This window comes from Pimephales promelas, chromosome 6 (assembly GCF_988280905.1).
Source record: "Pimephales promelas chromosome 6, fPimPro1.hap1.1, whole genome shotgun sequence".
Classification (NCBI taxonomy): Eukaryota; Metazoa; Chordata; class Actinopteri; order Cypriniformes; family Leuciscidae; genus Pimephales; species Pimephales promelas.
In genome coordinates, this window is record NC_142774.1 from 34,934,665 (window position 1) to 34,950,625 (window position 15,961).

A 15,961-nucleotide genomic window follows, 5' to 3' on the forward strand; every position below is an offset into this window, starting at 1 on the left:
GTTTAGAAAAGTAGTAGCACACCTCTTCTCAACAAGCTTTGTGATTTGAGGTTTTTATCATCCACAGCGCAAATTGTGCAAAATTATGCACCAAAACTGAATTCTTGTTTAGGAATTTGTTTGAATATGAGCAACACCACAAGCACCCCTAAAAAAAACAAGTTCTAACTCATTACTCAACACCATGAGGCCTCTCACAATCTTCAAATTCAATCTGAAACCACCCTGATATTATCAGTCAGCTAGTGCATTTCATTCGAATACACACCAGGGCAGAGGGTATTTCCCAAAGCAGGAAAAGAAAATTAGAAGGCTAACTTTCAAGACCCAGCTTTTGGGGATGAAACAGCCAGAAGTACTCTAGGGGCTTTAGCTACAAGCGTGTACTGTGTACCCATGATTAGCCAACCACTCCTACAGCCTCATTGCCAATACGCTCTTTAGGCAAGTCTTGATTTAAAGACGAAAAACTCAATATCTTTATTATTTTTAAATCCATTCCATCATCGAACCCATTTGTCTCCCATCTATCTGCCTGCAGTCTCCAGACAAGCCAGATGAACTGCGACCGTCTCCCAGTCCCCTGCCACAGGGGCTAAATGAGCTGGAAAGCTACCAGAGTGCCCTGGAGGAGGTCCTGACCTGGCTGCTCTCCGCGGAGGACGGCTTGCAAGCACAGCCACCCATCTCCTCTTTTGTCGATGAAGTCAAAGAGCAGTTTCACACCCATGAGGTAATTCGCTGGCTCGTTTTTTTTTTTTTTTTACTTTTGAGGTGAAAGTAGACAAGCATGTTGTTGATTCTGCCGACCTCAGGTGAGATTTTTCACGGCTGGTGATGTATTGTTTGAGAAATTTAGCATTAACTTTCACATTTCAATGTACCTATCATACTTAAAAAAATGTTACAGTTTGATTAGTGTACTTGAATATCTACACTCTAAACAATGCTGGGTTGTTTTAACCCAATTTTGGATCAAATATGGACAAACTTAAACATTGGGTTAAAAATGTCATTTAAAAATGTAACCCAATGGCTGGGTTTGTCCATATTTGAGCCAAAATTGGGTTAAAACAGAGTGTAATGGGATTTAGGTTGAAATGTCAATGCTGAACATTAAATTAAAGCTTTAAATTTGATCAAAATGTCATTACTATACTTCCAGTGAAATAACCAACGCTATCTCATGACCAATTTGTACAAATTCATACGAGTGATTAAAAGGTGGCAAATTTTCAAAACCCACGTGATAGGGGTGAGGTCATGGGTAGGTCATTTGTACGAATTCATATGAATTGGGCAACTCGTAAAAAATGTACGAATTGCCGTCAGATCTGTTTGAAATAAAATATTTTTCCAATAATTTAGTCCACTTAAACTGCACCCCTTAATTAAAATCAACCAAGTCCCTGTCCTACATGAACAACCGTTTACAATGTTGAAAGGATCATTTTGAAAGATATGGGCACATGGACATAAACACAATGGTGGGAAACTGTTTGGGCTCTCTGAAAGCTTCCTAATTTCCAACTGTAATTTAAGGGGTGATGAACTGAGAAAACAAATCAACGGCGAAGAAGATCAACGCCTACTTAACACAGCCGTCAGCCCCGCCCACCGATTCGCACATTACAAGCATAGCTAAATAATATTTGCCTACCTCGTGATGACAAACCGGATCGAGTTACCGGGCAATAAGATACATTAGAAGTAGCATAAACAATTAACAATATCTTACCACGCTATCACGGTCTGAAATATCCGTTGTGTTTGAGGTGTTGTTGGTTCATTGTCCTGCGATTCGGGATCGGACTGGGTCGAACATGTATGGGTGAATCATTCCGGTTGCCATTTTACAGCTCTGAAAGTTTTCAAAACAATTTCCTTTCGTGCACTGACGAGTGAATTAACTCATTATAATATGCAAAACTGTTATCCACTCACAGCAGTGGGCGTTTACTTCTAAGTCTTTAATGCGAGACCACCTAAAAACCGAGCTAGGGTAGAAAATAGCCTATTACTTATTCATTTTGATGAATAAGTTGACCTCAGACAACAATATAAAAAAAATTCAAAAGCCAGTTCATGACCCCGAAAGAAATCATAGCGGACGTTAGTGCTGCACTAGCTATAGTTGGTGGTAAATTGATATCGGTCAGCATTCAAATAATTGTAAATGTTGACACTACAAAGTTTAGCATTTTAGTGTTTACCATTTTGTGCTATTGACACAAAGTATCACATAATAACTGTTTCCACTGACCGAGTAAATAGATAAAGTAGTTTTGTTGCTGCATTAAAAAAAAGGTTCAACTATTATTGGTAGTTGAATAAGAGAAGCAAACATAAATCTTTCTGAAAGGGCAAGTGTACGGCTACTATATTATGTTAGTCTATTAGTTCAGAGCAAAAAAGTTGGAGGACTACACACTAAAAAAGGCAGAGTATAGCGATTGCCTATAGAGGTGAAGATGTTCCAGGAAAGGCTCAAGCTAGCTGTATTTTATTTTATGTGATTTCATAAGCTTTAGCTGCTATTTGGCAGCTTTGGATTCCCACATAAGCTCGGAGTCTTATATACAACCTTTGCACAAGATTGAAGGGCATGGAGAGAAACACAAGTCCAAACTAACCATTTACACCTCTTATTGAGGTATTGGTGTCTTTAAACGTTAGGATTATTCAAAAATTAAACATTAGTTTAGTCTAATTAAAAAAGTAAACAGCGTTTGGTAAGTTACTATAAAAACTTTAATTACTAGCTTCTAATTTCATCTTCAACAGTGTAATTAGATTACTGCACTAATTGCTCTCTCTAAAAAGTATTGCATTCCTTATTACTAATTCTAATTACTTTCTAAATCCAATATCAATCTTAACCAATTGAACAATACAGGGATAGACATGAAACATATTTAAAGGAAGATGGTTAAATGAAAAACATTTTATCATTACACTTCAAGTTTTGATATTAACAATTGATGTTTTAATATAGAATTGTTCTATACGCCATTTAATACAATTACTTCAGAAGTTACTTTAAATAACAGCATATTCAGTATTCCTTTAATTTAATTACTTTTCCCTTGAAAAAGTAGAGTTAATATTACTTAGTAATGCATTTCACCCTGCACATCAAATAAATACTAATTTTGTCCAAAATATACTGTTGTTCTTCATGCATTTCTCATGTTTGCTCTAAAAACTACTTATCAATTTTATTTGTCTATTTTTTTTTTTGTTCTACTGTAAGTTTATATTATCTAAGAAATACACTTGAGACTTCCATGGTACGTTTGTTCCATATCTGGCATCTTGTCAATATAAGATACTTGTGTGTGAGACGTATAGAAATGGCTCTAAATTCGGACAGGTGATTAATTTCTTCAAACTAACTTTGAACCCAAGGGGTGAAGGATACTGTCTGAAAGTTTTAAGACTAAGATATATTATCCATGAAGTTGTGGGTTGTTATTATTATCCAGATCTGCCTATGCCCCCTGTGTTTAGAGTCTCTGAATAAATCCGATTTCTCCATTCATGACAGATGGTATTATGAGTGTTTACCCTCAGGTTTATATTCCTACATCTTTTAGAATGGTTGGTCTGGGAGTCTAAGGATCAAACTGTGCCTTGCGTGGGTGTGAATTGAAAAGTTATCTGGAGACATTTAATGACTGAAAGAATGGCAGGATATAATGAGTGAAAAAAAAACTCATTGCGAGAAGGTGTCAAAGCAGACATGCAAAGAGTTTTTTCTAGTTGACAGTGCAAAGAAACAATGAGACGTTACGAGTTCTTAAAGCAATTTATTGCTTTGAGCACATTTTTGCTTCTTGACAGTTCTGCTTTGAATGTTGTTGCTATTGTTAAAACAATAACTTGTGTTAAATAGTATTGCAACTTTTTCTATTTTAAAGGTGCTCTAAGCGATGTCACACGTTTTTTAGGCCCAAACATTTTTTGTCACATAAAGCGAACATCTCCTCACTATCCGCTAGCTGCCTGTCCCCTAAATACGCTGTAAAAAAAAACGCGGTCTATGCAGACAACCCGGGCTCAACTAATGGCAACAAAAACAAACTGTGGCAACCCGCTCCACGAAACATAACAAACTGTTCCAGCCAATAACTGACAAGAAGGCCCTGGGGGTGGGGTTTGAGGGGTCAGTGCGCGGATGAGGAGGAGGGAGGGTCTATCTAGCCGCTGTTTTGTTTGAAAATACTTTAAACATCAAAAATATATATTTAATATATTTTTAAATTGAATTTATTCCTGTGATGGCAAAGCTGAATTTTCAGCATCATTACTCCAGTCTTCAATGTCCTTCATGAATGATTCTGATTTGCTGCTCAAGAAACATTTCTACTTATTATCAATGTTGAAATCCATGGTGCTTGCTTAATATTTTTGTGATACATTTTGTTTTGTAACAATATAAAAGTCTTTGTCACTTTTGATTAATTGAATGCATCCTTTAGCCTGGCAAGCCAGACCTATCAAGATGTTAGGTCTGGGAACTCACAATTGGCACACCTCAATCCGAGGGGCGGGATAAATGATTGTCTTTCAATATCCCTCTGCACGCAATAGGATAGCGCCACAACCAACCAGAGCAACGAACGGCTGTGGATGAATGAGTCCAATGCGTTTTCCCTCCAGCGGAGCAAGTTGATATATTAAACTTTTGCCGTATCCGGTCGTCAAAAATGACTTAAGTGACGTTCTCTTAACTCCAAGTCATCCAAAGCCGAATCGAAAGACCGCTGTTCGCCAGCAGCATCTTGTTTGTTTTTAAGTAGCAGGGAAATCACCTATGGAAAATCACGGCGCAGAACCGTCACAACTCTGCCGTCATTGTGTTAAGCCCGCCCACCAATTCTATACACGATGTGATTGGCCAGAGTTTGCTTTTTCCACTTCGAAAGCCAACGGAGAGTTGCTAGACCACACTTTGTTGCAAAATAATTTTTGCTGCCGCTAGGGTGCTTCTAGATTTCTAGGCTATGCATCCTTGCCAAATGTATACACGTTTTTATTTAGTATATATTGTTGAATTTTACAATTTGCATATCAAAAATTGTGCTAGTTTGGTTTCTTGCAAAGCTTAATGGGATCATTGCCTTTTGTTTTGTTTTTTATTTACATGTTATACCTCCTCAGGATACGTCATCTTATTTTTCTTGCAACAAAAGAATTACTCTAATTCTATACTTTGCCAATTAAAGATGGGAAATGTTTAAATGTAAATGTTTTACCATTGCACTCTACTTCACCGGAACATTGCCTTGTATTTGTCCAGGGCTACATGGTGGAGTTAACGTCACATCAGGGCAGCGTGGGCCGGGTTCTGAAAGCAGGAAGTGTGTTATTGTCTGGAGGGCAGCTGACTGATGATGAAGAGAGGGAGGTACGGGAACAGATGAATCTGCTCAACTCTCGCTGGGAACATCTGCGTGTGGCCAGCATGGAGCGACAGAGCAGGTATCACATGTTTGCATGATGAGCCTTTATTTAGCCAGAAATATTAACAGAGAGACTTAAAGCTACACAGTGTAACTCTTTTAGTTTATTCTTAGCTAAAAACACTTAGTTCTTTCAAAAATATATGTGCTCATTAATGTATATTTACTTCGTTGAAGTAATAAAGTATTCTCGTGAGTGTATAATATGCCATTGCCATTCGGTCGCCATGTTGCCCCTCCATCTTGAAAGTACATTAGCCAAAGAGGGACATACCCGTTAATTCGAGGTCGAACTGGAAGCCATATTAATCTTGGACTACATTGGCCACCGTAGGAGTTAAAACGAAATCGGAATTGAGAGGAAAAGAAACTAATATTCACTGGATGGTCATATACGTTTTCACCACTAGATGGGGGTGAAAATCACACAGTGTAGCTTTAAACCTATGCTATTCACAAATCCTTATATAAGTGTGGTTTTTGAACATTTCTAGGCTTCATGAAGTTTTGATGGGCCTGCAGCACCAGCAGCTAAAGCAGCTCTCTGATTGGCTGGACACGACTGAAACTCGGATTAAAAGAATGGGAGCACAGCCTTTAGGGCCTGAACTTGATGACATAAAGCGTCAAATTGAAGAGCAGAAAGTATGTCCTGGAATTTTTTTGTGGTTGGTTTTAATGCCCCCCCCCCTCCCCCCCCCCCAAAAAAAACAACAACAAAAAAAACAAGTAAAGACATAATTGTCCCTACAGCTCTTACAGGAAGATCTGGAGTTGGAGCAAGTGAGAGTGAACTCTCTGACTCATATGGTGGTGGTTGTAGATGAGAACAGTGGTGATGGTGCCACCGCGGCCTTGGAGGAAAAACTGCTGGTAAATGTTGTTTTATTTATATGCACAACTTGATTTCCCCAGTCTTAGGATCAATATTCTATCGGTAACGCTGCCTTTTACAGTCCAGTTACCCATGTATGTACTATGTACTTATTTTAGTAACTACAATTACTGGGTAATAACTAGTACTAACCCTAAACCTACCCCTCTTCCATGTACTTACCTCATCTTAGCCAGTACTTTTTAGGTAAGTACACTGTAAGTACACTGTAAGTACTGTACTGTAAAAGGAAGCGGTACCACTCTATCAAACTATGAAAAACCAAACACTTTCTGAAACTGTAAATACAGCCCTAAAGTCTGCCTGGTTGATTGGACTCAATAACTGTGGTATAATGTTTTTTTTTTTTACTTCATTCAGCTTTCCATAACACCCCTATGTTACCTACACAGATCCTTGGGGAACGCTGGGCAGCGATCTGCAAATGGACCGAAGAGCGTTGGATCCTCCTTCAAAAGATCCTACTGTGCTGGCAACATTTCTCTGAGGAGCAGGTAGTGAATCCTTCTGGAAAATCCTAGCTGGAAAGGCTTTTACAATGTATTCAGCAGCTCTGAAAACGCCTTTTGAATCCTGCCTGTTAAATGACTATAATGAGAGCATGTCTGGGGAAACATAAAGGCTTTGAAGACCTCTTTTCTCAAGAGAATCAGCACGATAACATCACCAGTGCTCAAAAGAAACAGGAAAATAAGCAGTGCAGAACACATCTCACAATCTCCCTTTAATCCGCTGTGGTTGTTTTATAGCTGCTGTTTGATTCTTGGCTGACTCAAAAGGAGGATTTAGTTCAGTCTATCCAAAGAAGTGGCACAAATGACCCAAATGAAGTAGCCGCCAACCTAAGGAAGCTTGCTGTAAGTGGCCACACTCACTGAAACATTAAGGCAACCCTATTCTGCTTGATTTCATCCATCAGGACTTGATGTTTAATCATGCATTTTGATTTTTCATGATTGAAAATTATGATACATGACATGCAAAAATCACATTATAAAGTTAAATAGGTTTCAAATGCCATTTCCCTTTTAAAGGGTTTGAAATCAGGGCTTTTTACTAATGCAACACATTAAATGGCTGACCTCTCTTAGATTATTGTTGTCTAGTTGTGTTTTTCTTTTTAAGATTCTGACTTTAAAACCGGGATGCTTAAAGATTGTTCGTTCCTCAGATTTTAAAAGCAGACCTGGAGTTGAAGAGGCAGACCATGGACAAGCTTTGCTCCCTCGTTCAAGATCTGCTGACCAACATTAAGAGCAAAGAGGCCGCTGGGAAACTAGAGGCGAAGCTGGAAAGGTTTGCTCAGCGCTGGGACAAATTGGTACAGTCGCTTCAGCTCGCCAGCACCAAGGTGGTTATGCTAATTCCATTCCATTTACTGTCTCATCTTTTCCGCAATACGGTTCCATCTATTTCTATTTCGCTCAAAATTTGATATGGCTTCCCTGCATGTCCCTGCCATCACTCTGAATAAATAAAGCGCTCTCACTGTATTTCACCCTCTCTCTTTCATGTGCACTCAAGAATCAGACTTCTGAACACTTACACACGCATGTTTTACAACTTTTGTCCCTCTTAGTTTTCAACTATTGTCACCACATCCCAGTCGGAGCACACGCACACGACCATGGCAACTGTCACCAAGGTGACCACGCACCAGAAAAAGATGGTAAAGCATACTAAGGAGGGCATGTCTACCCCTCCACCTCAGAAGAAGCGGATTGTCGTTGATTCAGAACTGAGGAAAAGGTGAGCCCTGCATACTTTCATTTCATAACAGGTCACTAAATGTGAAGGACCCAATTGAAATAGGAGACTTAGTGTTTTTTTTTTTTCTTTCTTCTTAATAACATTGATAGTTAAAAGTATTTTTATCTTGATTATCACTATTTCAAGATTTAGAAAATTAGAAGGTATTGCTTTTTATGTGGTTTATGCTTAAAAGACACCATGACCTTTTGAAAAAAGGTTGAGGTAGAACATTTAAGGGCATGTCCATTTTTTTAAAAGAGGTCATAAGGATTGAATTACGTACATCACAACTATGAACATGATTTGCTACTTGTTATCTGCCAGTAAGAATTAGAGGGAGGGACATTTGAGTATTCGTTTGGACAGAACTAAGTGCAGTGCGTGTGTGTTGTAAATTTACAAATCACACAATAGATGTGTGAAAGCTTATACACAACAAATATGCATGCACAAAACAAAAAATTTGATTTTGGGGAAATACATTTCAGAATAATGAACTTTTATCTATCCATTCGCTTGTCCCTATGTAGGGTCGTGGAATAAACATCCGTTTAGTTATAATTATTTTTAATTTTATAGGACTAAATTTAAGGTCAAAGAATAGCTGATTAAAGTCAAACTGACAAACACATCATTCTGCACAAGTTTGTTGTCATAAAACCATGTGTCATAAAACCAAAAATCCACTTTTTTGTATGATACAAACACTTAGTATCTATCTGTGTATCTATCTAAATAAGATATTGCATGAAAGTCAAGTGAAATTTAGCTTTAGGCTTTTCCATCAAAATAAGTGTGGGGGGAAATGCTAATCGCTGCTAATCAATGCCAACAACATTCAAATGACTATCAAACAAACAAGAATAACTAATTTGTTTTGCTGTTCTCCCATCGATTTCCCTGCAGATTTGATGTGGACTTCACTGAAATTCACAGTTTTATGACTCGGTCAGAGGCTGTTTTGCAAAATCCAGAGTTCTCAGTTTCCCGTAAGGAAGGCAGTGTGGCAGACCTTTATGAGAAAGTGCTGGTAGGTTCGCATAAGAAATTAATATTAGACTGCAAAGTGTATTATATTACATTAGAATAGTTTTGAACTTAATTGTGATTGTACGCAAAGTGTTTTCTTATGAGAATAATGCTATAATTAAATATAATAGTATTAGGCAAGGCAAGTTTATTTATATAGCACATTTCATACACAGTGGCAATTCAAAGTGCTTTACATGGAAGAAATTAAAGAAATTTAATTTCTTTAATTTTTAAATAACTAATAAGATCTATAATAGGTATATTAAACTGTCACGTCCCACAGATAGGACGCTTGCCATTATATTTTTAAAACAAAAATATCTTAGAAAAGTCCTTAAGTAATATTGAGAAACTAAATAATTTACACAGGAGCCGTAATTTATCAATATGCAACAAGAATATTTTCATACTCATAAAGCATGTTCAGGCCTTTATTTTGAAATAGCAATGAACATGAAAAATCAAGAAAAAAAGGTAGAAACCTTAGTTTGTTTTCATGCCAAGAATTCAAAAGATTTCATCCATTCAATTATTTTAGAAAAAAAGGTCTGAAAATGTTTTAAATATTAAGAAAAAATTATAAATTCACCATTTGTGATGTGGCAGGAAGCTATAACACACATGCGTGTCCTTTGTATGTGTTTCTTAGAGGTTGAATTCATATCAAAATCTGCCAAACTTTGCATACTACTTTTGAATAGGATGTCTACTTCATAAATTGTATGAAAATTGTGTAAATGATGGTCCAGATCACTCAAAACACATATGGAAATTGAGACGCCCTTATATGGGCAGTAATGGAGTCTCGTTGTGCCCTAGTGAAAAAGTTTGGTACTGGGCCCAAACAAAATCTCACAGAAAGCTAATTTTTTGAGATATCAACCTAAAATTTTAAACACAACCTGTTTTTTGCCTTTGATTTTTTCTGCAGTTTTAGAGTAGCCCACGTTATGAAAATATATATTTTATATAAAATATGAATAATTATTCTTTTTTTTACATTGTACATTTCCATAAAGTCAAACTTCTGTAACTTTTTTTCTGTTTATTTCACTAGGACAAAAATCTGCCAAATGTCTTCTTTAAAACAAGACCAATTTTATGACTATATTCCAACGCATTCTTGAATTAATTACAACCATTTAAGTTCGAAATGTGCATTTCCATGTCTATTCAAAAAAGAAGGGTGACAGTTAACAGGTTAAAATGGTTTAAATTAAGTGCAATAGTTATATTTTAAAAGGTGTATAAAAATGCAATTATTAAAACACTTAAAGCAATGCTTTTTAAAATGTTTAATCGGTGTTTATTGTGTGATTCTTTCTACCATTTTTGAGGCAATCGACAGGGAAAAACCGGAAAAGTTCAGGAAGTTGCAAGAAGCCACTCGTTCAGCCCAGGCTTTGGTGGATCAGCTCACTAACGGTAAAAGGGATTATTTTCGTATGCACATTAATTCAGTCAATTTTCGCCCCATGATTTTTAATCAGTCTTGTATAATTTCAAAACTTGCCCTTGTTTTCCTGTAAAAAATAAAAAATCATGAATATCTCCCATTTTATTTGGAAAGCATTTTGCTGCTAATTAAAGTAATAAAACCCTGCATAATGCCAGCTTTATTAATAATAGATGGAGATGTACATCAAGCTATTTTGAAAGTCTAAAGCCTTTGGCAGCTTAATTACCTCAGCAAATGCTGTTTCAATATGCATGAGTCTCATTTGTCCTAATGGATCTCTTCTCTAAAGATGGTCAGAATTCGGAGGACATCGAGCAAGCGGCTCAGCAGTTACGTGCCCGATGGGTTGATTTCTGCGCCCTCCTAGCCGAAAGGCTGGCGTGGTTGGCCTACCAGACCAAAGTCTTGGCTTTCTACAATCTCTTCCAGCAACTTGAGCAGGCTGTGGCGACCGCTGAGAACTGGCTCAAGGTCCAATCGCCTCCCGCGTGCGAGCCGGAGCCTCTGAGGATTCAGCTTGAACGTTGCAGGGTAACCACCAGTGTCTGTCCTCGTGCATGGGGTCTCTGTTCCTCTGTAGATTTGTCTTTCAATGTGTGTCTGTTCTGTGTCCATATACAGGGCACAGTCTGTCTTTTCCTGTGTCTGGCCAGGTAATGCCCTTTACCTGCTGCATGTGTTCATTTGATCTCATGCAAAAAAACAAAGGGAAAAAAAACCTGCAATGATGCAGTCATGCAGGATATCTTTTATAATGCCAGACAAGTCAAATGACCTTCAGATTTTGCTTGAAGTTTTGAGATAAAAGAGCTTGATTTACTTGGTAAACATGCTATAACTTTCAGAACTTCCTTCACAATCCTATCAGTATGTCCTTCCAAAGATCCCCAAAATTAGAAACGAGCAGATGTTTGTTTTTTACTTTATTTTTAGCCAGATCCCTGAAGTTTAGACTGCTTTTGGCACAAGAACATAACATTATAGGTGGTGGAAAATGTATGATATGAAAACTCCAACCTTATGTTTTCACAAATAATTAAGATATGCAAACAGTTTTTTTTTAAATGTGGATTTGATTTAAAGGGGCCTATTTTTAATAACTTTTTAATAAATTATTTATTTATTTATTTTTAAAGGAGCATTTCACCCATTTCAACATTAATCTTTATTGAAAGTGGATTATATATGTAGTCGAAATGTAAAATAATTTTTGAATTTGGTGCCCTCTTGACCGAGAAAAGACAACATTTGTATAAAAGACAACAACTCCCACAATGCACCACATTGCACAGCTCCGCAAGCCACACCCACTAATCCAGAACTGCGCGCACATCAGAGAAATCATTCTTTCGTCAACAAGGCTACCGTTAGCTGCCACCAGAGATTGAGATTCATTTCACACAAAATTTCTAGTTAGTTGGCTGTGGTGAGCAGGACGAGGGACGTGAGAGCGACGCGAGAGGACTGCGCGAGGCCGGTGGCGTGAGTGATAATGAAAGACAGAGGTCTCGTATCTCTCACAGAGGAGCGGGAAACTAAACAGCAGATAGAGAAACAGGCCTGATTTTAGGTTGTGTTTTGTTTCTGTTGTGTGTAGACAACAGTCGTCAATGAGGGACTGCTGGCTTTTACTTTTGTTTTGTATCTGTTCATTTAACTATTAAAATGTTTAAATGTTCGCCGATTCCCGCCTCCTCCTTCCCACAACAACAAACCCCGTTAACGTTACATTGACAAACTCATTATACTCCTCGTTTGTATTTCTTTCTATATGGTGTATTACTGCATGATATCTGGATGTTCAGTCAGGCGAAACTAGGATTCACGTCACAACACAAACGTCCGTGTGCTTGTCGGATTCAGAGATTTCGTCCAGGAGAAATTGCCATCGTTGAAAATCTCTGCAGCAGACGGACTCTATCTGTGTCAGTAGCATGCAGCGAGAGCACAGACACCAGCAGTCCGCCCAGCTCGAGCCAGTCCGGGCTCCTCGACCGTGACAGGCAGCCGCCTCCTGTCCCTCCATCAGCCTCAGATGCTATTCACTATTCTGCGACTCGTAAAGACACCCACGAACATCGAATTCAAGCAGCAGAATTTCAAAATCCTCTTCTTCCATATCATATTTAGTTTCTTCCGTTATTGTCGTAACTTCCTATCTCCACAGCACTTGTTAGCTTAGCTTCCAAAACACGATGGCTTATATTGGTTTCAGTTTCTGCAAGTGAAGTCCCACCCACTGATCTGTAATAGGCCTGTAGGTGAGTGGGTCCCACATTCTTGAATAATGAGCAGCTAAGTTTGTAGTCTCTACACTTTTCAATGAAATGTGACTTCCTGCTTATTATGACGCAACATTACGATTTTTACGTCATAATAAGCTTGAAGTAAAACACTCAAATCCTTATTTCTCCCATCTCAGGGGAAAATAAGGGAATAAACCATGACCATTCAAAAATATGACTGGGTTTCTAAAGATATAAAGCTTAATGCGAATGGGTGAAGTGTCTCTTTAAATGCTTGAGATGTTGAACGCTTAGTTATGGGTTCTTAGTTTTGCTGACAGATTCAATATAGTTTTGCATTACGTTGTGACAGGTTCACAAAACAGTTCTGTCATTTATGTCAAAACATCAAGGAAAATCAATCTCAATCAACAATCCGTTTGTGAAATTGCCCTTTTAAAGGGGACTCTGGCGACTGGTGAATTTTAACTGCAGTTACAGTGTGTCCAATTTTACTGTGATTTTGGTACTTGTAGAGGAGGATTTAATTGAAAAAAAAACAAAAAAAAAACGAGTGCATTTCCACTGTCTGAAGGCTGTGGACTAATTTCAGTGGCGTAGACGTGGCCTGTTAGATTAATGAATAAGATATAACAGGGAGAGAGACAAGTTGTGTGATTAAACCGGCAGAGCGTTGATAACTCAAACTTTTTTTTTTTAAAGTCTCTCTTTTTTCATCTGTTCTTACCTCTTTTATCCACGAGTATATCTATCCTTGACAGCTTTCTATACGAACATCTTTCTTTCTTCTGTCTCTTTACCAGATCCTAGTTTCTGTAATGTGTCTTTCAGAAGAGACATGTCTCCCTAAAGACCTTGAGTGTCCGATGATTTAATCATTTGATGTGATTAACCAATTTGTTGTTTTACTATTCCCCAGCCCGGTTTACTCATTTAATAACACACACACTCACAGGGTTTCAATATTTCATGTCTATGTATCTGGAAAAACGGAGAATCTTATATGGCACAAGACGACGAATGTGATTTATAAGATCGATTTATTAGATGTAATGTGTTTTATCAGAGCTATTTCATTGGCAATTGGGATTTCTAAACAACATACCATAAATAAGCTATATGTGCGCTTTATTAAAGGAAAGAAGGTGCAATGAAAGAGTTGTGGAGAGAAAACTCAAAGCTAAAGATGAGATTTTATGAAGTTTTGATTGAATTTGTGAAGTCTGTAAAAACATTTGCCTCACAACAAAACAATATTCTCTGCATTTGAATCAGCATAGACACTTAGAAGTTATGAGTAAAGTTATCATTTCTAAATAATCATGTTTAATCCCACTTCAGGAGACGAGGGCGGACCGGAAAAAAGATGGGGCCATTTTCCTGCCGGTATTGCTATTATGTGACTTAGATTAGAATGTTTACAAGACCAGTGCTTTATTTCATTTCACAGGATGAGATCGCTCGCCTCGCCGCTCTACAACCACAAGTGGACAAGCTGCATGATCAACTTCAGGAGCTGCGGCAGAAAGAAGAGACGCCTGTTCTATTTGATGCTGACATCTCTGCCTTCCAAGAGCACTACCACCAAGTCCTCGAGGACCTGAGGGCCAGGGAACGACAGCTTGTTCTGGGTGAGGGATATCTTGTGCTATGCTATTTGGGTTAACGTTGAGGGAGTTTAAAAGTGGATCACTCAGATACTGTACTATGACAGCACTTGTATGTAGGATTCAGACTGCAGTGTGGTGTGGTTTGATCACGTTAGCTTCTGAGCTGGCAGCATTTTCATAAATCTTTGAAATCAGCGAGTGTCTCTACCCTATTATGATACACAAGCGTCTGAAAGTTTCATGGTCTCGTTCTAATCTTTGCATAATCTCTGGCTGAAAGCTAAGTCGTGTCTAATGAGTTTCTGCACGATCTGGAAAGATTCTTAAAACTTCAATCAATTCAAGACACCAGGATGTATCCACCATATTTTTTGTGTGCTGAATGTGTGGGCAATATTATGCAGAATGGTCCAATTTAAAGGGGTCATGAACTGGCTTTTTAAATTTTATTATATTGTTGTCTGAGGTCAACTCATGACGTTCGCTTGGTTTTTGCATTCAAAAATATCAAAATGAATAAGTAATAGGCTATTTTCTACCCTAGTTTTGAGCCTAGTTCAAAAACGCTCGGTTTTTATGGGCGTCTCGCACTCAAGACTTGGAAGTAAACGCCCACTGCTGTGAGTGGACAGTTTTGCATATTATAATGAGTTTCAACTCACTCGTCGGTTCACGTGGGGGGAAATTGTTTTGAAAACGTCCAATGTTGTAAAATGGCAACCGGAATGATTCGCCCATACATGTTCGACCCAGAGTCCGTGTGTTGCACCATTCCTGTCGGATCCAATATAGACGGCATAGCACTGTTCTTTAATCTTAATCGGTCTGCAAATCCAGTCTTGTTGACAAAACAATCCTCAGTGAAATGAAGGGAACAGACGGACAATGTTTTACCTCATCAGCTGGAACGTCATGAAAAATAAAGTTTAAACATGCCTCCCTATTGGAATCCAGAGGAAGCTTATGCAGCGACTGTCTTCTTCCACAGCCAGGCACTGCACAATATTCTGTATTGCTTGGTAGCTTGATCCGGTTTGTCATCACGAGGTAGGCCTATGTTATTTAGCAATGCGTGTAATGGGCGAATCGGTGGGCGGGGCTAAACCGGCCGTGTTGAAGTAGGAGTTGATCTTCTTCTGCGGTTGTGGTGTTTTATCCTCTTTGACGTCATAGTTCCCCACTTTGAAAAACGAGTCGTTTGCCGAGCCTGGTGTCAATAAAAGCTTTTATTGGACTAACAATGATGTTTTCAGTTCTGAAACTTACAGTATATTCTTATAATATGATGACCTCTTAGATGTCAAAAGCTCAAGGAAAATTTGATTTCTCAGTTCATCACCCCTTTAAATAACAGCTGAGAGTACTTCACTATTAATAGTAGCTGAAAGTATAATCAAACTATTTAAAGGGGTTAAATGTAAGAATTTTCATGTATTAACCACTTTTTTAATGCCAATGTGTGAACGGCTTGTAATGAAACTTAAAAAAACGCCTTAGTTTGT

General features: G+C 38.1%; 1 protein-coding gene across 1 annotated transcript in view; it reads left to right on the forward strand.

The window, feature by feature from the left end:
* LOC120463258 (dystrophin) overlaps positions 1-15,961 on the forward strand; it is a 49,486-nt gene that overhangs the window by 8,164 nt on the left and 25,361 nt on the right. The window contains exons 8-20 of the mRNA XM_089132829.1: positions 542-733; positions 5,303-5,484; positions 5,960-6,110; positions 6,219-6,338; positions 6,753-6,854; positions 7,110-7,217; positions 7,532-7,681; positions 7,940-8,109; positions 9,019-9,142; positions 10,482-10,569; positions 10,893-11,134; positions 14,191-14,235; positions 14,300-14,480. Of these exons, the coding sequence (XP_088988955.1) occupies positions 542-733; positions 5,303-5,484; positions 5,960-6,110; positions 6,219-6,338; positions 6,753-6,854; positions 7,110-7,217; positions 7,532-7,681; positions 7,940-8,109; positions 9,019-9,142; positions 10,482-10,569; positions 10,893-11,134; positions 14,191-14,235; positions 14,300-14,480 (1,855 nt within the window). The remainder of the gene's footprint in view (positions 1-541; positions 734-5,302; positions 5,485-5,959; positions 6,111-6,218; positions 6,339-6,752; positions 6,855-7,109; positions 7,218-7,531; positions 7,682-7,939; positions 8,110-9,018; positions 9,143-10,481; positions 10,570-10,892; positions 11,135-14,190; positions 14,236-14,299; positions 14,481-15,961) is intronic.